Below are 23,026 nucleotides of genomic sequence, written 5' to 3'. Positions count from 1 at the left end.
ATTTTTAAAATTTTGTTCCTTCTATCCAGATCATAGCTGTCAAGCGTCCCTTATTTGGCGGGACAGTCCCTTATCCCAGTGCCGTTTCCCGCTGCTGTCCCTTATTGATGATGCCCCTTAAATTTCCCAGGTTTCATGCTCGCCCGGCTCAGGAGGGAAGCAGCGGCTCAGGGTCCTCCGCCGCGCGCGAGAGAGCGTGCATGAGCTGCTGCGTCTCCGTCTCTCCCTTTCCCCCCTCAGGGGGCGTCGTGAGGGTGGCAGTGGGCGGGCAGGCAGTGCCTCTCTCGCGAGACGTCTGCTGCACTGCCACGGGAAGCCGGAGGCGGCAGCGGCGGCTGAGGAGGTGGCCTGAGGGAGGAAGAGGAGGGGATGGGGAGGGATGCAGAAGGGCAGTGCTTCAGCGGCTGCGGCGGCACCGCAACCGCCTCATGCCGGGCTTGTGGGTGGCGTGGGTGAGAGTCTCCCTTCTTCCCTCCCTCTCTCTCGGGCGGGGAAGGGCCGATGGAACTCCTTGCACCAGGACCACGGCAGCCCCGACGTGCCGCTTAGCATCCCCTCCAACCAGTGCAGCATCTTAATGCAATGATTTCCCCCTCTGCATCCCTTTCATAACTCTATTTTTATAAATCATCTGTCCATCCATAGTTCAAATTTTTTACTCCAAGTTTTCTGTCAATCCTACCAATGTATGTAACTCTTTATAGTAGCTTTTCATATAAATGATAAACTTTCCCCATTCTTTATTAAAGAGGTCCTCTTCCTGGTTTCTAATTCTGCCTGTAAGCTTTGCCATCTCGACGTCGTTCCTTAGTTTTGTCTGCCATTCTTCTTTGGTGGGAGTTGTAGACCCTTAGGATCATCTAGTCCAATCCCCTGCAAAACACAGTCAGTCGCAGCCAAAGCAGCATGGCTCCATCAGTGCCGGATTTCTGTATAAGCTAAGCCAAAACCCCTTATTTTGGCTGCTGGTCCCTTATTTTCGAGGCTGCTGGTCCCTTATTTTCAAATCTGTAGCTTGACAGCTATGATCCAGATGAGCTTCATCGTAGGGAGGATTTTAATCGAGAACCGGAAGTGTCCGTGCGTGGGAAAGTGTCTGCGCTCCTTTACCTCTAGGGGTTTTTGTGATCTGCCCAGCAGATCTCCGGATCTCCGGCCCGTCGGTTGCTTCTGCAAAGAGCCTCGCCTCCCCGGAGGAAGGGGAAGGATCTGCGCCAGCGAGGGCTCCGTGGAGCCGGTAGGAAACGGAGTTGCCTTGACCCCAAGGTGCGTTCCCACGCGAGAGGGAGTCTCAAAGTTCTGCGCGCTTTTGCGCGCTTGGTGCCGAGTGTCCCGTTGCGCGCCCGCCTCGGGAACCGGGTGGGTTTTGTAGCAGCGCAACACGCGTGTCTTGGGAATTCAACTTGTGGCTCCCCGTGGGGACTCGGCTCTGGCATCCTGTTCTCCATCCCGTTATGATCACAGGGCGAGAGTGCTCCTGAGCAGGTGCAGAGCGTTCAGGGCCGGACTGAGACCTTTGGAGGCCTTAAGAGATTTGGGTGCGCCCATATCGGGTGTAGCCAATGGTGGGAGAAGGGGGGGGGGAATCAATACAAATACAGTGGTACCTCGGGTTACAGACGCTTCAGGTTACAGACTCCGCTAACCCAGAAATAGTACTTCGGGTTAAGAACTTTGCTTCAGGATGAGAACAGAAATCGTGCTCCGGCGGTGCGGCAGCAGCAGCAGCGGGAGGCCCCATTAGCTAAAGTGGTGCTTCAGGTTAAGAACAGTTTCAGGTTCAGAACGGACCTCCAGAACGAATTAAGTACTTAACCCGAGGTATCACTGTACATAGCCATTGTATTTTAGTGTTTTGTTGGAAGCCGCCCAGAGTGGCTGGGGAGACCCAGCCAGATGGGCGGGGTATAAATTATTATTATTATTATTATTATTATTATTATTATTATTATTATTATTATTACTGAGATTCTGTTCTCCCCCAACAAAAGGCCTGCGCTCCCCTATCAAAAATCCTGGCAACACCCATGCGTCATATGCTGTAGATACAATTCAGAATATAAACAATAATAAACTGTAAAATGAAATTTTATTTTGGGAAATGAAATGAAACCTGCAGTAAGATGGAAAATAAAGTTGATATTTGACTCCCCCCCCCCTTTTTCCAATTGCAAAGCCTTTGATTGGAGCCTCAAAACCAGGGGTCAGCAAACTTTTTCAGCAGGGGGCCGGTCCACTGTCCCTCAGACCTTGTGGGGGGCCGGACTATATTTTGGAAAAAAATATATGAATGAATTCCTATGCCCCACAAATAACCCAGAAATGGCATTTTAAATAAAAGGACACATTCTCCTAATGTAAAAACACACTCATTCCCGGACTGTCTGCAGGCTGGATTTAGAAGGCAATTGGGCTGGATCTGGCCCCCGGACCTTAGTTTGCCTACCCCTGCTCAAAACGAACCACAATAGGTAACATCTGAGGGAGAATTGACACAAGTGAATCCCACTCCACTCCATGGACTCGGCTGAAGCCCTTTGGCTTCTCCCTTCCCAGGCCTGTGTCTTTGCAGTGACTCTCCCTCCTACCCATAATGCAGCAGTACAAAAGGTCTGGTACCCGAGGATGCTCATTTCCCAGTTGTGTCCTGCCTGTAATCCATTTATAAACACACACACAACCAGTGTGGTGTAGTGGCTGGAGAGCTGGACTAGGAGCCGAGAGACCAGGGTTGGCAAAAAGACAGCACATAAATGTAGCCAATGCAGCACAGATATCTCTTTAACCATGTCCATCCCCTAAGACTCTTGGCAAATGTCTTCTGCTTCGTTGGCAGTTGTACATTTTCTGCCAGTTTCTGCAAAGAACGACATGCAGCCCCGAAAAACAACAACACTGATTTCAGGCAAGGCCAAAGTGCATTCTTTTATCCGGTAACTCATCATGCCGGACCGATGAGGCCGGTTGTTCAGTGCTGCTGAACTTTGAACCTCATTCTTGAGATCAGCTGCAGTCTGCAACTCAAGCTGGGCTAATTGGACGCTGTTGGCGCTTTGCTGGAAACCAGCAAAAATCAAGGTTCTGGCAAAACATTACAGGCAAAAGAAGTGAGCCAACAAAATGCAAGGCATGAGTGTTGGATTACTGTAGCTGGCAATTTTCAGTAAATGCTGTGGACCCTCTTTCTTCAAATTTGAAACATTTCCTTCCACCACCTCCAGTTTGCTATAAATGGAGACTTTTGCTGAGGCACCCCATGAATAATTTTGGTTCAGCCTGTGCCAAATATCTAAAGGATCTCCTACTTCCTTCCCATCGAAGAACGTTTATGCTTGCGAGATTAAATGCTTTGCCCTCCGCAGTGACCAAAGGCAGGTTCCAGTGCCAGATTTATGTACAGTGGTACCTCGGGTTAAGTACTTAATTCGTTCCGGAGGTCTGTACTTAACCTGAAACTGTTCTTAACCTGAAGCACCACTTTAGCTAATGGGGCCTCCTGCTGCCGCCGCGCCGCCAGAGCACGATTTCTGTTCATATCCCGAAGCAAAGTTCTTAACCTGAAGCACTATTTATGGGTTAGCAGATTCTGTAACCTGAAGTGTATGTAACCTGAAGCGTATGTAACCCAAGGTACCACTGTATAAGCTAAACAAGCTATAGCTTAGGGCCCCACTCTCTTGGGAGCCCCCCCCCCAAAAAAAATTAAAGGAAAATAAAACACTGGATGTACATTTCCAAAATATAAGATAAAAAACAAATAAAATAAAACCTACATGCAGCAACAGTGTTTTGTGTTGTGTAGGCTCCTTCTGCTAGCCTGCTCCCTAAAATATCACTGGTTTGCTCATTTCCACTTCTTAATTGTATTTCTGTTCAACAATTGCTTTAATAAAATAGATATTGTGTTCTGTCCAAATGGCTTTAGATACCTATTAGGTCCATAAATGAGCAAATAGCATATAGCGTATTTTTCGCTCCATAAGACACACTTTTTTCCTTCTAAAAAGTAAGGGGAAATGTCTGTGCATCTTATGGAGCGAAAGCGTGGTACCTGGAGCAGAATTGCCCAGGGGCAAAAAGCAGATCGTGCTTTTTTTTTTTAGAAAGAGGGAAGGGGGTGTTGAAACAAAGCCGCTGAGCAGCTGATTGGCACGCGATCAGGGGGGAGATAAGGGACGCTAGCGATAAAGGAGGCTGCCTGGTAGGGGCGAGGTAAAAGCCCATGGATCCGCAGGATTTTTGCATTGGGTCACCCCAAATTCTCCATCAGATCACATAGCATGTCCATGGCTACAGCCTGCACCAAAAAAATCACGCATCCACTGTTTCGTGGGGCTGCAATGGCGCAAAAAACATGGTTACAAAGCACGGATCCACATGGATCCTCAGGATTTTTGCATTGGGCTACCCCAAACTCACCGTCAAATCACATATCATGTCTGTGGCCACAGCATGAACCAACGAAACATCCACTGTTTCGTTCAGAATTTTTTTTTCTTGTTTTCCTCCTCTAAAATCTAGGTGCGTCTTATGGTCGGTTGCATCTTATGGAGCAAAAAATACGGTGTTCAACACAAAAAGCAGCGACCATTTGTTGTTGACAAAGGACAGCTGGACATGTAAGGGCCCCATTACCTTCAGGAGCTTAGGGCCTCAACAAACCTAAATCCGGCCCTGGCAGATTCTCACACATTCCATTTCAAGCCCGTTTCTTTCTTTCTTTCTTTCTTTCTTTTTTTTAACAGATATTTATTAGAGTTTTACAAAATGAGAAAAGAAAAAAGAAAAATACAAAATAAAAATAGATAAAAAACAATTCCATCTTTCCATCACTTTCTTTCATTTGCTTATTTCCCGGACCTCCTCACACCTCCCTTTTTGTATTCCAGTTCAATTTGTTAGTTCAGCAAATCCTTCCCCTCTTTGTTTATCCTAATCTTTAATCTTGAATAATGTGCAACATTAACTTTTGACTGTTAATACCCCGTTTTTTCCCCTTCATACTCCTTATAGCGTTATAGCTAAAAACCACATAAGTTTCATCCAACATCATTTTAACATTCATTAATTTTACAATATTTCTGTAAGTAATCTTTTCTCCCTGGTCTCGGATTCTGCCGGTCATTTCTGCCAGTTCCATGTAGTTCATCACCTTCATCTGCCATTCTTCCAGAGTGGGTAGATCTTGTGTCTTCCAATACTTTGCAATAAGTATTCTTGCTGCTGTCGTAGCATACATAAAAAAAGTTCTATCCTTCTTTGGCACCAATTGGCCGAGAATGCCCAGGAGAAAGGCCTCTGGTTTTTTCAGGAAAGTATATTTAAATACCTTTTCCATTTTGTTATATATCATCTCCGAGAAAGTCTTAATCCTTGGGCACGTCCACCAAAGGTGAAAGAATGTACCTTCAGTTTCCTTACATTTCCAACATTTATTATCGGGCAAATGATAGATTTTTGCAAGCTTGACTGGAGTCATGTACCACCTGTATATCATTTTCATAATATTCTCTCTTAAGGCATTACATGCCGTAAACTTCATACCTGTGGTCCATAACTGTTCCCAGTCAGCAAACATAATATTATGTCCAACGTCTTGTGCCCACTTAATCATAGCAGATTTCACCGTTTCATCCTGAGTGTTCCATTCAAGCCCGTTTCTGTGCCTGCAGTCGAGAAGTACCTTATTCAATGGACCACACTATCTTAGATTGCCCTTTACACAGCAGACCTCGCTAACTGATGCTGAGCAAAATGTTGGACCTCTGGCCCACAACTCCGAGAAGAAGCCAAAGAAGGTTTCTCCTGGCCGATTGGGACAAAGATATTACTGCTTTAGTAGCTTCCTTTTTAGCCACAATCTTACCCGATAGGGTTCCCAACAAACTATCCTTTCAGGAAATAGACAGGGTGTAGCACAGGCACAGGCAAACTCAGCCCTCCAGATGTTTTGGGACTACAATTCCCATCATCCCTGACCCTGGTCCTGTTAGCTAGGGATGATGGGAGTTGTAGTCCCAAAACATCTGGAGGGCCGAGTTTGCCTATGCCTGGATATCCAAATGCACACAACCATAGTGTGACCTTCTAACCCTTGATAGCTTCACCCTTGTCTTTTTCATTATTCCAGTTAATTGAAATGTTTTATACTGTGATGCCAATAAAGGTTTTTGATTGATTGATTGATTGATTTACTTTTGATTCAAGATTGCCAAATCTGGTTTCTTTCTGGTTGCTAGAGATACTGGTCACAGGAAGGCAAAAGTTATGAGATGTCTCAATAGCCTGAAGATCCTCAGGTCTGAAGATAATTTGCTGTAATTGCTTTGTGTGTCGCAGGGACCAAGAACGGAAACATGAGGTATGTCAGCACCCGAGGAGGAGCCGGGAGTGTCGATTTTGAAGGTGCTCTTTTATCGGGCTATGCAAGCGATGGTGGCCTTTTCATGCCTCAAAAAATCCCGGCTTTAGACTCTGCCACACTTCGAAAATGGAGCAGCTTCTCTTACCCAGAACTGGTGAAGCAATTGTGCTCTCTCTTCATTTCACCTGAGCTTATTCCGGAAGCGGAACTGAATGGTAAATGAATCCAGATCACCTATCAAAATTTGGCAGCCTTAAAAACTGTGTTAGGTTTATTTCATGGGATAATGTTATTTGCTCCCTTTCATATAATGTAATTGATTTCGGGTGACTCGACAGTAGCGGTAGATGTGCTGGTAGTATTGATTATTCTTATTGTGTTTTATTCAACTTTATCTTTTTCCCCCCAAAATTTTTTATTCATTTTATAACACAAATAAAAAAACACAAACAGAAAAGAAAAACAATACAAACAAATTCTTGTCATATCCTTATTTTTCTAAACATTGTTAAGTGGGCTTCCCCAAGTCCCACCTATCTGATTTTCATTTTACTTCATCTTTAGATGTTTACATATATCATAATTTCTAACCATCACACTTAAAATAACTTCACATTTTATCACTTACAAATAATACTATTTTAAAATACCCTAGCTTCTAACCCTACAGCCTATATCCACTTCCAAAGCTATTCTAAGATTTAAATATTAACCTATTTTTTCAAATATTCCTTAAACTTCTTCCAGTCTTCTTCCACTGTCTCTTCTCTCCCGATCAGTTCAGCAAGTTCCATATACTCGTGTTTTATTCAACTTTATCAGTGTGCATTGTGCAACAAAATCCTGGGTCCCTGTCTTCAGGGCAGTTTGAAATTTCAGCGAGAGGGTGCTAAAGTTCGTTTAAACTGGAAATACAGTCAAACCTTGACTCCCCAATGCCTCCGTTACCGTACGTTCTGGCTCCCGAACGACAAAAACCCGGAAGTAAGGGTTCCAGTTTTCGAACGTTTTTCGGAAGCCGAACATCCGATGCGGCTTCCGTTTGAGTGCAGGAAGCTCCTGCAGCCAATTGGAAGCCACGCCTCGGTTGTTGAACATTTCAGAAGCCGGACGGGCTTCCGGAATGGATTAAGTTCGACAACCGAGGTTTGACTGTAGCAGTAATGGTTGGGGATCAAGATCAAAACTGCAAGAAGCAGCAGCCAGGGGGTGGGGTTAACCCTTTCCTTCTGTGCTGCGTTCCCAACAAAAGCAGGCCTAGGCAAACTCGGCCCTCCAGATGTTTTGGGACTACAACTCCCATCATCCCTGACCACTGGTCCTGTTAGCTAGGGATGATGGGAGTTGTAGTCCCAAAACATCTGGAAGGCCAAGTTTGCCTAGGCCTGTTCTATTGGCACCAGCAGGAAAGAATATCTCTGACCAGCCAAATAGTATTGGGGATTAGGATGCAAGACCCCGGTTGAGCTTCAGACCATATTGGGCGGCTCCCAATCAAGTGTTAGAAACAATACAGCATTAAATATTAAAAGCTTCCCTAAACGGGGTTGCCTTCAGGTGTCTTTTAAAGTTAAAACAAAAAAAATTCCTTCCAGTAGCACCTTAAAGACCAACTAAGTTAGTTCTTGGTATGAGCTTTCGTGTGCATGCACACTTCTTCAGATACACTGAAACAGAAGTTGCCAGATCCTTCTATATAGTGAGAAGGTGGGGAGGGGTATTACTCAGAGGAGGGTGGGGATGGGTGATTGGCAGATAGCTGTGATGAGCCTGTTGACGACTCTTAACGACTGCAGTAGGTCTTACAGGAAAAAGCAAGGGGTGAGAAGGTGAAAAATGGCTTTGTCATGTATAGTGAGATAAGAATCCAATGTCTTTATTCAGGCCAGGTGTCTCCATGGTTTTAAGTTTGGTAATGATTTGCAATTCAGCAGCTTCTCTTTCCAGTCTATTTCTGAAATTCCTTTGTAGTAAAACAGCTACTTTGAGATCTTGTATAGAATGTCCATATAGAATGGACATTCTATACAAGATCTCAAAGTAGCTGTTTTACTACAAAGGAATTTCAGAAATAGACTGGAAAGAGAAGCTGCTGAATTGCAAATCATTACCAAACTTAAAACCATGGAGACACCTGGCCTGAATAAAGACATTGGATTCTTATCTCACTATACATGACAAAGCCATTTTTCACCTTCTCACCCCTTGCTTTTTCCTGTAAGACCTACTGCAGTCGTTAAGAGTCGTCAACAGGCTCATCACAGCTATCTGCCAATCACCCATCCCCACCCTCCTCTGAGTAATACCCCTCCCCACCTTCTCACTATATAGAAGGATCTGGCAACTTCTGTTTCAGTGTATCTGAAGAAGTGTGCATGCACACGAAAGCTCATACCAAGAACTAACTTAGTTGGTCTTTAAGGTGCTACTGGAAGGAATTTTTTTTGTTTTGACTATGGCAGACCAACACGGCTACCCATCTGTATTTTAAAGTTAAGATAGCTGCTTATTTCCTTCACATCTGAAGGGAGGGTGTTCCACAGGGCGGGTGCCACCACCAAGAAGGCCCTCTGCCTGGTTCCTTGTAACCTCACTTCTCGCAATGAGGGAACCACCAGAAGGCCCTCGGCGCCGGACCTCAGTGTCCGGGCTGAACGATGGGGGTGGAGACGCTCCTTCAGGTATACAGAACCGAGGCCGTTTAGGGCTTTAAAGGTCAGCACCAACACTTGGAATTGTGCTCGGAAACATACTGGGAGCCAATGCAGATCTCTCAGGACCGGTGTTATGTGGTCCCGGCGGCCACTCCCGGTCACCAGTCTAGCTGCCGCATTCTGGATTAATTGCAGTTACCGGGTGACCTTCAAAGGTAGCCCCACGTAGAACGCATTGCAGTAGTCCAAGCGGGAGATAACTAGAGCATGCACCACTCTGGTGAGACAGTCCGTGGGCAGGTAGTGTCTCAGCCTGTGAGCAGGTGGAGCTGGTAGACAGTTGCCCTGGACACAGAATTGACCTGCGCCTCCATGGACAGCTGTGAGTCCAAAATGACTCCCAGGCTGCGCACCTGGTCCTTCAGGGGCACAGTTACCTCATTCAGGACCAGGGAGTCCCCCACACCCGCCTGCCTCCTGTCCCCCCAAAACAGTACTTCTGTCTTGTCAGGGTTCAACCTCAATCCATTAGCCGCCATCCGTCCTCCAACCGCCTCCAGACACTCACACAGGACCTTCCCTGCCTTCACTGGTTCTGATTTAGAGGTAGAGCTGGGTGTCATCTGCATACTGATGAACACCCAGCCCAAACCCCCTGATGATCTCTCCCAGCGGCTTCATATAGATATTAAAAAGCATGGGGGAGAGGACGGAACCCTGAGGCACCCCACAAGTGAGAGCCTAGGGGTCTGAACACTCATCCTCCAACACCACTTTCTGGACACGGCCCAGGAGGAAGGAGCAGAACCACAGTATGACAGTGCCCCCAGCTCCTCTAGAGGGGATGAACCAGAGTTCTCCTCGCCACACCTCTTTTGTCTGACCACAAAGATTAGCCCAAATTTGTGGACTCCTGGCCTTGCATTTCCCCTAATTAAATATTGTTGCCCTTATTCTGGAGTGCAGCATTACTGAGGTAAAACTTGACTTGACCGTCATGTTAATATGTCTGAAGGGCCAATATATTGCCGTGCCATTTTTAAACCCCCCCCCCATGGTAAATCTTTATTGGTTTAAAATACAGACTCAAATGATCATTTACAACGAAGGTAAGTATAAAAGAATAGAATACAAACCCCCCCCCCACACATCAAGACATAAGAACAAGAAAAAAGAAGATAAAAAGATAAAAAAGAAAAGAAAAAGAACCAAAAATTTATACCGAATCATAACCATCAAATTATGCATAAAACTTCCAATCGTTCTCATTATACTGTTTATATAATCATAATTTTATCACACAGCTTTACATTATATCCTTTTTCATGTATTTCACTAAAGTATTCGTTTCATTCATTTTTGTTTACAGTTATCATCATTCCAGTTCTGCTAAGATGGTATTATTTGTACAATGTAATCTTATATATTCCTTAAATATTTTCCATTTTCTCCTCTGAATTTTCCCGTCAATTTTGCTAGTTGGAAATATTCTATCACGAGTGTCTGACATTCAGTTATCGTTGGTATCGTTTCGCCATATTTTCTTTCACGGTTCCAAGCTAACGATGTCTTTTGACTTGTCGTCTTCCGCTAGACCTGATTGACAGAGCATTCAGCAGGTTCAGGCACAGAGATATTGTTCACCTGACGAGACTGGAGAAGGGCTTGAACGTTCTCGAGTTGTGGCACGGCGTAACGTACGCTTTCAAGGACTTATCGTTGTCCTGCGCGGGGCAGTTCCTACAATATTTCCTGAAGAAGAAGAAGAAGCATGTCACAATTCTAGTGGGTATGTTTTGCAGCTAGGACTAATGGATTTCTGTTCGTTTTTAATAATTTTATTTATTTATTTTATTAATACCCCGCCCTCCCCGGCCAAGACCGGACTCAGGGAGGCTAAAATCAGGTATAAAAACAATAGATTAAAATACAACTTAAAAACAGGATTAAAATACAACTTAAAACGCAGCCTCATTTCAGTGGAAGCCCAGATCAAAAACTGTTTTTTGGGGGCGGGGAAAACGTCAAATCTTCACCAAGGCCCCCTTTATCACATACACAGCCCAACAAGACAATGACAAAAACCCACCAACAGCATACAAATCAATATGGCTAACCTGATCCAAAACACCCACCCACCCCACTCACACATGAAAACAAAGACCACCACAGCCAACCACAAATGAACAGCCACACCCTAGGCCAACCCCAACCTCTCTCACCACCAAAGGAACACAAGCAGAGAACCTGCACAAGCAACGCTGACACAAAACTCCACATATATTAAGTAAAATAGAAATATCGCCACCCGATAAGGCAGACCTTGGCTACTCACCACAAAGCTCCACTGTCAGAAGCAATCTGTATTTTGGATCCCAGTTGGTTGGAATCAATAGTGGAGAGATTGCTGTTGCTCTAAGGTCCTGCTGGCAGCCTTTCCATAAGCCATTGTGAGAACAGGACGCCGGACTGGATGGAATCTTCTTATGCTCAGGACAGTGGGAATGAATGAATGAATAAATTTTTATTTGCGTCAGGCGTCGACCATAGTAATAAAACAACAATACAATATGCAAAGAATAGAAATAAAAAAGTCAATTATAGAAAATACATTTTAGGGTTTTAAATCAATAGTCAAATAGTGGATCTTATTCTGATTGCCCCAGCTAAAAACCTTGCAGCCTTTGCTGTCACCTGCTCATCTTGATCTGCCAAGAGGAAGGACACTGTGGCTGGGCGACGCAGAATGGACAATAAAAGAGGGGTGATAATCTCATTCCTCAACTCTTTATAAAGAGTGCAAGCCTTCAATTCAGTACTGCCATATCCAAAGGGACATAAGCGTTTTTCGTGCGGAATCTGTTGGAATCGTCCCTCAAGTACAGCCGAGGGCAATACATTCAATCTTGCGAGAGTAAAAGCGCATCTATATTTTAGAATTGCTAGGTTATGCAGATAGGGTGCCAGAGAGTCGAAATGGGTAGGTGGGAAATTGTCATACCATGGGAGTGGGTACCTAAAGGTGGATCCAGTGTTATTGATGGGGTTTCCTGGGAGTCAAGGCCTGGAGTGCGCCTTCTTTCCCTCTGACCTTGCAGAATCCCAGCAAGTCTTTAACAGTCTTGGTTATTTCTTTAAACAGGGACTTCAGGGGATACTGGGAGTTCAGCCATCGAAAGTGTCCGGGGTGAAAAGAATGTGGACATATTTGTTCTGCTGCCACGCGGCCTCTGCAGTCAGGTGCAAGAGCGGCAGATGACAACAGTGATTGAAGACAACGTCCACGTGTTTATCAGTGAGCGACTTCATTTTTAACTTGAGAATGCTTCTGGTTTCAGTCATTGTGGATTTGTTGCCTAGTGGGCAGTAGTGGTGTGCAGTGCTTTTTTCTGGGGGTACGCATGCCTCTAAACATTTTGTGAATCTAAGTTTGGCCTCATTGAGGGGCAGTATTTCAATATGGGGGGCGTGGGTGGCGCTGTGGTCTAAACCACGGAGCTTAGGGCTTGCCGATCAGAAGGTCGGTGGTTTGAACCCCCGTGACGGGGTGAGCTCCCGTTGCTTGGTCCCTGCTCCTGCCAACCTAGCAGTTCAAAAGCACCTCAAAGTGCAAGTAGATAAATAGGTACCACTCCGGCGGGAAAGCTGGCCACATGACCCGGAAAAACTGTCTGCGGACAAACGCCGGCTCCCTCCGCCTATAGCGCAAGATGAGCGCGCAAAACCAGAGTCGTCCGCGACTGGACCTAACGGTCAGGGGTACCTTTCCCTTTACCTGTTTCAATATGAGTAGGAAAATGAGAGTACCCCTAAACTTTTTTTTTATAGAAAAAAAGCACTGGTGATAAGTATTAAAGTCTGTATGAGGATATGCAGCCAAGTTACAAATGCACGATTGCTAGATAATCCCAAACTATCACATCCTCTAAACTTGTGTGGTCGGAAGGTGAACAACCGAAACTTAATGTTTTCTACTTTCAGTCACTGCACACTCTTCTCTTTACCTGCAATGGGGTAGGATGTCTGTGAGTTCTCCAACAGGGAGCTCACTCCATTTTGGACTATGGACTTTTGTAACTTTTAAGAATTATTACCTGCCTGATTTTAAATCACTGTATTTGTTGAATCCTGGCAAGACTTTGTATTTTTCTTGTTTACTTAAACAGTCTGAGGGTGATATCATTGTTAAGAGGGAAACGTAAAAAGGGAGACAAAATCCCAGTCTGCCTAAGCATCCTTGGATATCATAATTATTCTAGAAGGCTATGCACAGAGTTTTCTTTTCAGCCGGAAAACACCAGAACTCAGTTCCAGCACCTCTCAGGTAGGCGCCATTGCCATTCTAAGAGAACAAGGGAGGTGTTCGTAGTGAGTTCCGGCACCTCTTTCCCTAAAAAATATCACTGGTTATGCAACCTTGTACCAAATAGCTTCTGGAGATAAACTGCACAAGGATAGTGATTTCTCTCTCTGCTGAAATAGGTATTTGCATTCTCACACAAGTGGAAAGAGGAAGGATAATTAACAAGTAAAATATCCTCTCCTAGTCATCTAAAGCCATTCAACAAAGCCTGCAGCATCTGGATGGCACCATGTTGGCTGCTCTCGGTGTAGACAGTACTGAACTCAATGGACCACTGCCAGTGTTGGGAAATCTGCAGTCAAAATCACAATTACCGTATGTTTGCTAAATAAGTATATGAAGGGGTTAAGACTCACAGTGTTCTTGTATTCCTAGAGAAGACAGATCTGTGTGATGTTATACAGATGATGGAAATTGAACAGAATCCATTCCAGAAGTCCGTTCGACTTCCAAAACCAAATCATGGCTTCTGATTGGCTGCAGGAAGCTCCTGCAGCCAATCAGAAGCCTTGGGAGCCCCATTGGACATTCGGGTTCCAAAAGAATGTTTGCAAACCGGAACACTCACTTTCAGGTTTGCATCGTTTGGGAGCCAAAACATCTGAGTTCCAGGGCATTTGACAACCAAGGTACGATTGTATTCCCTACACCCTGTGCTGGGAAATAGGGCAAAGGATCTTAATCTTTTCTCCTTCCTCCTAGCCTCTATCTGTTTCTTCTTTTCAAGCCAGCAATGTGAGCAGACATACATGCCTGGCCTCTGCTCAGAGCCCAGTAAAAAGGACAAAGTGTTTTTACTCTGCTAAAAGTGCTTCATAGCTTGATTACTCTCGTACGATGGTACCTCTGCTTGTGAATGGGATCTGTTCTGCAGGCCCATTCGCAACATGAAAAGAGCGCAACCTGCAGCGCTGTGTCTGCGCATGCGCGGGTTGCGATTTGCCGCTTCTGCGCATGCGCGTGACGTCATTTTGCATTTCTGCGCATGCGCGAGCATCGAAACCTAGAAGTAACCCTTTCCGGTACTTCCGGGTCGCCGCGGGACGTAACCTGAAAGAATGTAACATGAAGCGGACGTATCATGAAGTATGGCTGTATTTCTCTCACATACGCACATGGGACGGGAGGTTTAAATTTTAGTTTACAGATTTCATCCTCTACCCCTCCCCATCAGCTAGCAGGTCCTTTTACAATCTTTGGTGCCCTGCTTCCTTCACAATCCCCTTCTCCTCTGGGCTGGCAATGGCGCAGTGGAGCGAGGCACACTTCTGCGACACAACTGATGTAGCACTTTTCATGCTTGCCTCTTCCATCTCTGCTTCTCCCTCCAGCTGAAGGCAACAGTGATGAAATTGATGAGCCCATCAAAGAACTGTTTGCGGATGAGGATTTTTCAAGAAGACACAACCTGATGAGTCTGAATTCGATCAACTGGTCCAGAATTCTGGTGCAGATTGCTCATTTTTTCTACGCCTACTTCCGGTGTGCTCCATCTATGGATGCTGCTCCGCTGCCAGTTGTGGAGGTGGTTGTTCCAACTGGGGGAGGAGGAAATCTCACAGGTTAGCAAAATCCAACAACACCAACATGCTTCCTTGAGTCGTAATGAATTGTGCTGGACCTGTCTGAAAGTTTCATCGCTGGAGATGGGAGGAGCTGTAAAACGAGCAGCACGTCAAAGACAACTTTTTATTTTGCTGCTTCAGTGCAAACCTAGTACTCCTAAACAATCTGGCTATATTTCTGAGGTTTGCTGAATATTTCTCCTAGTTCATCGTGGCTCGCTGAGCTGCAGGCATTGACTGAGCTCCTATGTTTAATTGCCATTGCCCTTCACGGCCTAGGACCCTCGTACCTATGGGACCGCCTCTCCTGGTATGCCCCACGGAGTACCTTATGCCCCACGGAGGACCTTAAGGTCCATAAATAGCAACACCCTAGTGGTCCCGGGCCCTAAGGAAGTTAGATTAGCCTCAACCAGAGCCAGGGCCTTTTCAACTCTGGCTCCGGTCTGGTGGAATGCTCTGCCTCATGAGACCAGGGCCCTGCAGGATCTGATTTCTTTCCGCAGGGCCTGTAAGACAGAGCTGTTCTGCCTGGCCTTTAGCTTAGAGCCAATTTGATTCCCTCCCCCTCTTTCTTTTTTCTTTTTCCTTTCTCCTCCTGTGATGAGGCTGCATTTTAATATTTTAATGTTTCAATATTTTAATGTTGTATTTTAATCTTGTTTTTAAGTTGTATTCATTCAACTTGTTTTTATTATTGCTTGTTAGCCGCTCTGAGCCTGGCCTTGGCTGGGGAGGGCAGGGTATTATTAATAATAATAATAATAATAATAATAATAATAATAATAATAGACCCTGGGATTGGGCACCTGGAATACAGCCAGTTTATGTAACCAGAGGAGAGGAACGTGCTGTTTAGTATGGTAGAAATTCTGCAACCTGCATAAATTACATAAGCAGAGTGGAGTGCAGGCTTTACATATTTCTACATATTTTGCTGTTTTGCATAATTTGGCCTGCTTTCATCACTCATGGGGGACAGACAAGGAACCATGCAAAACATATAACCATAAAACATAGCAATTAAATTAACAGTAAAATGCCACCAACTTCCAATATCACCAATCACAGCTGTATTCAGTCCAGTATTGACAATCAGATCAAATAGAATAGTTGAAATGATTTCGGTACCATATTGTGCAGCTGCTTTATGTAAGGAGATCTGTGGTACAAATTACTGATGGTTTCTTTCTTTGGTCCAGCTGGGTGTCTTGCACAGAAGATGGGGCTCCCCATTGATCTTGTGGCCGTGGTAAATGACAATGATGTGGTACACAGAGCTATCCAACAGGGTGATTTCTCACTGTCCAGGTCTGTGAAGTCAACACTGGCTTCAGCAATGGATATTCAGGTAATTTACCTGGAGAGGAACGTGCTGTTTAGTATGGTAGAAATGTGAGGACCAGCTCTACCTCTCTTTCAAATCAAAACCAGTGATGGTCCTGTGTGAGTGTCTGGAGGTGGTTGGAGGATGGATGGTGGCTAACAGATTGAGGTTGAATCCTGACAAGACAGAAGTACTGTTTTGCGGGGACAGGAGGCAGGCAGGTGTGGAGGACTCCCTGGTCCTGAATGGGGTATCTGTGCCCCTGAAGGACCAGGTGCGCAGCCTGGGAGTCATTTTGGACTCACAGCTGTCCGTGGAGGTGCAGGTCAATTCTGTGTCCAGGGCAGCTGTCTACCAGCTCCACCTGGTACGCAGGCTGAGACCCTATCTGCCCATGGACTGTCTCGCCAGAGTGGTGCACACTCTAGTTATCTCCCGCTTGGACTACTGCAATGCGCTCTACGTGGGGCTACCTTTGAAGGTGACCCAGAAACTACAACTAATCCAGAATGCGGCAGCTAGACTGGTGACTGGGAGCGGCTGCCGAGACCACATAACACCGGTCTTGAAAGACCTACAATTGGCTCCCAGTACGTTTCCGAGCACAATTCAAAGTGTTGGTGCTGACTGTTAAAGCCCTAAACGGCCTCGGCACACTATACCAGAAGCAGCGTCTCCACCCCCATTGTCCTACCTGGACACTGAGGTCCAGCGCCGAAGGCCTTCTGGCGTTTCCCTCACTGCAAGAAGGCAAGTTACAGGGAACCAGGCAGAGGGCCTTCTCGGTAGTGGCACCCGCCCTGTGGAATGCCCTCCCACCAGATGTCAAAGAGAACAACAACTACCAAGACTTTTAGAAGACACCTGAAGGCAGCCCTGTTTAGGGAAGCTTTTAATGTTTTATGCATTACTGTATTTTAATATTTTGTTGGAAGCCGCCCAGAGTTATTAATATTATAATATAATATAATATAATATAATATAATATAATAATATAATATAATATAATATAATATAATATAATATAATATAATATAATATAATATAATATAATATAATATAATATAATATAATATAATATATTATTATCATCATCATCATCATCATAGCTCCCTGAGCATCCCCCAGACATGCTCACTCCATTGATGGACCATTCCACCAGCCTTGCTGGGACATCGGCTCCCATCAGCCTCCTCTCTCCCCCAGTTGTCAATCATCATCAGCTATCAGGCTGACGCAGAGGGAGGAATGGGCTATGGCTCTGCTTAGGAACCAGCTACATATGGTTTCCATTCCAGCTGGCTTTTTGCAGGAACTTCTGGGCAAGAACTGGTGCCTGTGTTTGCCTGCCAGTTTGACAGCCAATTTCCTCCCTTTCTCAAGGGAAAAGGTAGAGAGGGAACCACAGAGAGTCAGTTTGGGGAAGTCTGTTGGGATGTTCTTCCTGGATGAAGCCCTGGTTGGTGAAGGAACTCCTTGCAGAGTGACTCAGCTGCCTCGAGATCCTAAGACCATTCCCTTGAACTATATAGAGAAGGGATGGAGAAACCGTTGCTCTCCGGGTGCTGTTGGACTCCAACTCCCATCAGCCATATCCAGAGGTCAGGGATTATGGGAGCTGTAGTCCTGAAAAATCTGATCTCTCTCCCCGATTTAGAGCAACACCATAGCCCTATGGGCTTTCTGGAATGTGACTGTGTACAGTGGTACCTCGGGTTAAGTACTTAATTCATTCTGGAGGTCCGTTCTTAACCTGAAACTGTTCTTAAGCTGAGGTACCACGTTAGCTAATGGGGCCTCACGCTGCCGCCACATGATATCTGTTCTCATCCTGAAGCAAAGTTCTTAACCCGAGGTACTATTTCTGGGTTAGCAGAGTCTGTAACCTGAAGCGTCTGTAACCTGAGGTACTACTGTAATGAGATTTGTTGATGGGTGCCTTTTTCCTGTAATCCATTTCCTTCGGCTCCTACAGATCTTTCCCCATATCTAAATACTTGCTTGTTTCTGACCATAAACCTCCTTCTAGAAAACGGCTTGTGCTATCTTTTCCTTTGCTAGGAACCTTACAACATGGAAAGGGTCTTTTGGCTGTTCTCCGGCTCAGACAGCAACTTGGTCCGAAGTGTGATGGAAGAATTTTACTCCGCTAAAAAAGTCCAGCTCCCATCCCAGTTGCAAAAGAAGGTTAGCTGTGATTTGCCTATGATTCTTCAGCTTTTAGTTTGAAGGCTCTCTTTCAGGAGCAGCTGCTGTGCAACGGACCTCACGTCAGAAGCATCGCTTCCTGGGAGAGGAGAGGTATTGGTGGAGAGATCATTGCGGTACTTAGGGATAGGTAAAGGTAAAGGTACCCCTGCCCGTACGGGCCAGTCATGTCCGACTCTAGGGTTGCGTGCTCATCTCGCTCTAGAGGCCGTGAGCCGGTGCCGTCCAAAGACACTTCTGGGTCACGTGGCCAGTGTGACGAAGCTGCAGCTGGCGAGCCAGCACCAGCACAGCACACGGAAACGCCGTTTACCTTCCCGCTATAAAGCGGTACCTATTTATCTACTTGCACTTAAGAGTGCTTTCGAACTGCTAGGTGGGCAGGAGCTGGGACCGAACGACAGGAGCTCACCCCACCGCGGGGATTCAAACCGTCAACCATACGATCAGCAAATCCTAGGCACTGAGGTTTTACCCACAGCGCCACCCGCGTCTCCTGGTACTTAGGGATGGCAGTATGCAAATGTGCCGATCAACCAGTTGCGATGTTCACTGGGCAGGTGATGTCTACAGTTTCTCTGGTGGAATCTAGGTAAAGGTAAAGGGACCCCTGACCATTAGGTCCAGTCGTGGCCGACTCTGGGGTTGCGGCGCTCATCTTGCTTTATTGGCCGAGGGAGCCGGCGTACAGCTTCCGGGTCATGTGGCCAGCATGACTAAGCCGCTTCTGGCGAACCAGAGCAGCGCACGGAAACGCCGTTTACCTTTCCGCCGGAGTGGTACCTATTTAGCTCCTTGCACTTTGATGTGCTTTCAAACTGCTAGGTTGGCAGGAGCAGGGACCGAGCAACGGGAGCTCACCCCGTCATGGGGATTCGAACCGCCGACCTTCTGATCGGCAAGTCCTAGGCTCTGTGGTTTAACCCACAGCGCCACCCGCATCCCTCTGGTGGAACTACACATATATTAAAAAACACTGTGGAAAAAACGTACTTAAAGCGTTATACAGTGGTACCTCGGGTTAAAAACTTAATTCGTTCTGGAGGTCCGTTCTTAACCCGAAACTGCTCTTAACCTGAGGCACCACTTTAGCTAATGGGGCCTCCTGCTGCCGCTGCGCGATTTCTGTTCTCATCCTGGAGCAAAGTTCTTAACCTGAGGTACTATTTCTGGGTTAGCGGAGTCTGTAACTTGAAGCGTATGTAACCTTAAGCGTATGTAACTCGAGGTACCACTGTATTTGCAGCTGTACCCTCTAAGTCAGCTTGCAGCTTTCTATGTCCTCTGTCTCGTTGCAGCTTTCTGAAGGTCTGAAGTCTTGCTCAGTCTCTGATGAAGAAATTGTCCAAGCCATGAGACGCTGCTGGGAGGACAACCGCTATCTCCTGTGTCCCCATTCCGCCACTGCTGTTTGCTACCATTATAAGCATTCCAGTTGCCATCCAAACACGTAAGCCTGAATTTGTGTGCACGCTTTCGTAGCTTTCTTATTATAGGTAAAGGTAAAGGTACTCCTGCCCGTACGGGCCAGTCTTGACAGACTCTGTGGTTGTGCGCCCATCTCACTCAAGAGGCCGGGGGCCAGCGCTGTCCAGAGACACTTCCGGGTCACGTGGCCAGCGCGACAAAGCTGCATCTGGCGAGCCAGCGCAGCACACGGAAATGCCGTTTACCTTCCCGCTAGTAAGCGGTCCCTATTTATCTACTTGCACCCGGGAGTGCTTTTGAACTGCTAGGTTGGCAGGCGCTGGGACCGAACAACGGGAGCGCACCCCGCCGCGGGGATTCGAACCGCCGACCTTTCGATCGGCAAGCCCTAGGCGCTGAGGCTTTTACCCACAGCGCCACCTGCGTCCCTTTCTTATTATAGTATTATATATATTATATTGTTAGTACTATTATAATATACTAAAGCATGCAAATGAATATGACAATTTTAAAGAAATATTTCTTATTTATTAATTGCATAAATAAATTATATTGCAGCTATAATAAGATTAATAAAATCATAGTGTTAATGACAACAACAACCTGTGCTTTTTGTTTCCTACCAGTATAATAGCCATCCTTGGAACATAAAATGATGTTGATAAAAATCATGTTCATCCTACATGCTGTCTGGGACAAGGCACCAAGCACAGCACCATCTTGAAGTTCACCTGAAGAATGCAAAATGTGAACAAGTGGGGACAAAATTGTTCGCAAAGGCTGTACACGCTCCCTCACGCACATTATGAGCTGGGGTAGCATAGTCGCTAAGAAACTGAGCTGTGAACTGGGAAGCTCCTGGTTCAGATCTTGCCTTTGCTGCAAACTCAGGCAACCTACTCTCTCTGAGCCAAAGTGTTGGTGCTGACCTTTAAAGCCCTAAACAGCCTCAGTCCTGTATACCTGGAGGAGCGTCTCCACCCCCATCATTCAGCCCGGACACTGAGGTCCAGCTCCGAGGGCCTTCTGGCGGTTCCCTCACTGCGAGAAGCCAAGTTACAGGGAACCAGGCAGAGGGCCTTTTCGGTAGTGGCGCCTGCCCTGTGGAACGCCCTCCCAGCAGATGTCAAGGCAACAAACAACTATTTTACTTTTAAAAGACAACAGAAGGCGGCCCTGTTTAGGGAAGTTTTTTATGTCTGATGCTGTATTGTTTTTAATATTCGGTTGGAAGCCGCCCAGAGTGGCTGGGGAAACCCAGCCAGATGGGTGGGGTATAAATAATATTATTATTATTATTATTATTATTATTATTATTATTATTATTATTATTATTATTATTATCATCCACTCCCCCACCTGCAGCATGGGAGATAATACTATAAATTTAGCTTGTAGTTATTTATCTCCTTGACATCTGATGGGAGGGCGTTCCACAGGGTGGGCGCCACTACCGAGAAGGCCTTCTGCCTGGTTCCCTGTAGTTTCCCATCCCTCGGAGCTGAACCTCAGTGTCTGGGCTGAACAGTGGTGGTGGAGACGCTCCTTCAGGTATACAGGGCCAAAGCTGTTTAGGGCACAATATGTGAAGGGACCCACAAGGATTTGAAGATCAACAAATTTACTGTGGCAAGAGCATTCTTTGAGACGGAGCCCATTCAGTCCTGTTCAGATTTCAGAGACGTTTAGAGGTTTGAGATGTGCTCATTTCCTCTTTTCCTCCGCTCCAGTTCCAGGTGTTGCTTGGCTCCTGCCTCCCCTGTGAAGTTTGAAAATGCCGTTCTTAAAGCCGATCTCACCCTCGACATCTCGTCTGAGATAAGGAAGCTGAAAGACATGGAGACCAGATCTTGCGTCCTGAAGAGAGGCGATGACTGGGCAAAGCTACTGCGGCAGCAAATAGAAGCAGTTGCGAAACAGAGAAATCCTACGCCGAGCTGAACATTTGCAACGAGTCCCCTAGTTGATGGCTCCATCGAAGCCTCCTACTTCTGTGCAAGGCACATGATAAGAAAGCTGGTGCTGCTTTTGCTAATGAATAAAGGATAGTTGTGTCACAGTTCTTGCAGAATCATCATCATCATCAACAACAACAATAGTACAGTCATACCTCGTGTTGTGTTTGCTTCAGGTTGAGTGTTTTCAGGTTGTGTCCCGCGGCGACCCGGAAGAACCGGAAAGGGTTACTTCTGGGTTTCGCCGCATGCGCAGACACTCAGAATGACGTCATGCGCAGAACCGGCGATTCGCAACACGCGCAGACTCAGGTTGCGTTCTGCTCAGGTTGCGAACAGAGCTCTTTGCAACCAAAGGTACCACTGTAATAATAAATTTATACTCCACCCATCTGGCTGGGTTTCCCCAGCCACTCTGGGCAGCTCCCAAGAGAATATTAAAAACACCAAAACATTCTACATTTCATAGCATTTCCAGTTTCCATTTCAATTCATCATCATAATAATTCATTATTTATAACCCACCCATCTGGCTGGGTTTCCTCAGTCACTCTGGGTGGCTCTGAACAGAATATTAAAAACACCAAACATTAAAAACTTCCCTAAACAGGGCTGCCTTCAGATGTCTTCTAAAAGTCAAATAGTTGTTTATTTCCTTGACATCTGACGGGAGGGAGTTCCACAGGGTGGGCGCCACCACCGAGAAGGCCCTCTGCCTGGTTCCCTGTAGCTTCACTTCTTGTAGTGAGGGTTCCGCCAGAAGGCCCTTGGTGCTAGACCTCAGTGTCCAGGCTGAACAATGGGGGTGAAGACGCTTCTTTCGGTATACTGGGCCTATTACCTGCTAAAAGTGATGAGCAATTGTTGTTGGCATTTGTCTGCCTCAAGATACAATGGAGTGCACTTCTGGGGGTGAAATCAAATTGCTGGGGAATCACAGTGCCTGCTGTGGTTGCGGAGACCAGTAGCTTGTAACTATTGTTTCTGCTATGGAAGTGAGAGCTGGACCATAAAGAAGGCTGATTGCCGAAGAATTGATGCTTTTGAATTATGGTGGAGGAGACTCTTGAGAGTCCCATGGACTGCAAGAAGATCAAACCTATCCATTCTTAAGGAAATCAGCCCTGAGTGCTCCCTGGAAGGACAGATCCTGAAGCTGAGG

General features: G+C 46.0%; 1 protein-coding gene across 4 annotated transcripts; it reads left to right on the top strand.

Annotated features, from left to right (window-relative positions):
• The first annotated feature begins 1,088 nt into the window (after positions 1–1,088).
• Positions 1,089–21,971, top strand: THNSL2 (threonine synthase like 2). 4 transcript variants are annotated; one of them, XM_077917564.1, is made up of 9 exons: positions 1,089–1,237; positions 6,340–6,579; positions 10,613–10,807; positions 12,161–12,313; positions 14,713–14,943; positions 16,149–16,297; positions 18,335–18,460; positions 19,780–19,931; positions 21,640–21,971. In XM_077917564.1, exons 2-9 carry the CDS (start codon positions 6,357–6,359, stop codon positions 21,848–21,850), a joined length of 1,440 nt encoding a protein of 479 aa, XP_077773690.1. In that variant the 5' UTR covers positions 1,089–1,237; positions 6,340–6,356; the 3' UTR covers positions 21,851–21,971. The 4 variants fall into 4 exon arrangements, with proteins under 4 accessions (XP_077773690.1, XP_077773692.1, XP_077773689.1 ...); XM_077917566.1 differs by having other exon boundaries at positions 1,131–1,266; XM_077917563.1 differs by having other exon boundaries at positions 1,134–1,359.
• The last annotated feature ends 1,055 nt before the right edge of the window (positions 21,972–23,026 follow it).

The sequence above is a fragment of the Podarcis muralis genome, chromosome 13 (genome assembly GCF_964188315.1).
Source record: "Podarcis muralis chromosome 13, rPodMur119.hap1.1, whole genome shotgun sequence".
Lineage (NCBI taxonomy): Eukaryota > Metazoa > Chordata > Lepidosauria > Squamata > Lacertidae > Podarcis > Podarcis muralis.
This window is presented reverse-complemented; position numbering and strand designations above follow the sequence as displayed.

Excerpts from the sequence above, each read along its gene's own strand:
- THNSL2 (XM_077917564.1), top strand. The coding sequence starts at position 6,357 with ATGAGGTATGTCAGCACCCGAGGAGGAGCCGGGAGTGTCGATTTTGAA. Across the intron at positions 14,944-16,148 it reads GGGAGGAGGAAATCTCACAG|CTGGGTGTCTTGCACAGAAG; the intron begins GTTAGCAAAATC and ends TCTTTGGTCCAG. Across the intron at positions 19,932-21,639 it reads TCCAGTTGCCATCCAAACAC|TTCCAGGTGTTGCTTGGCTC; the intron begins GTAAGCCTGAAT and ends CCTCCGCTCCAG.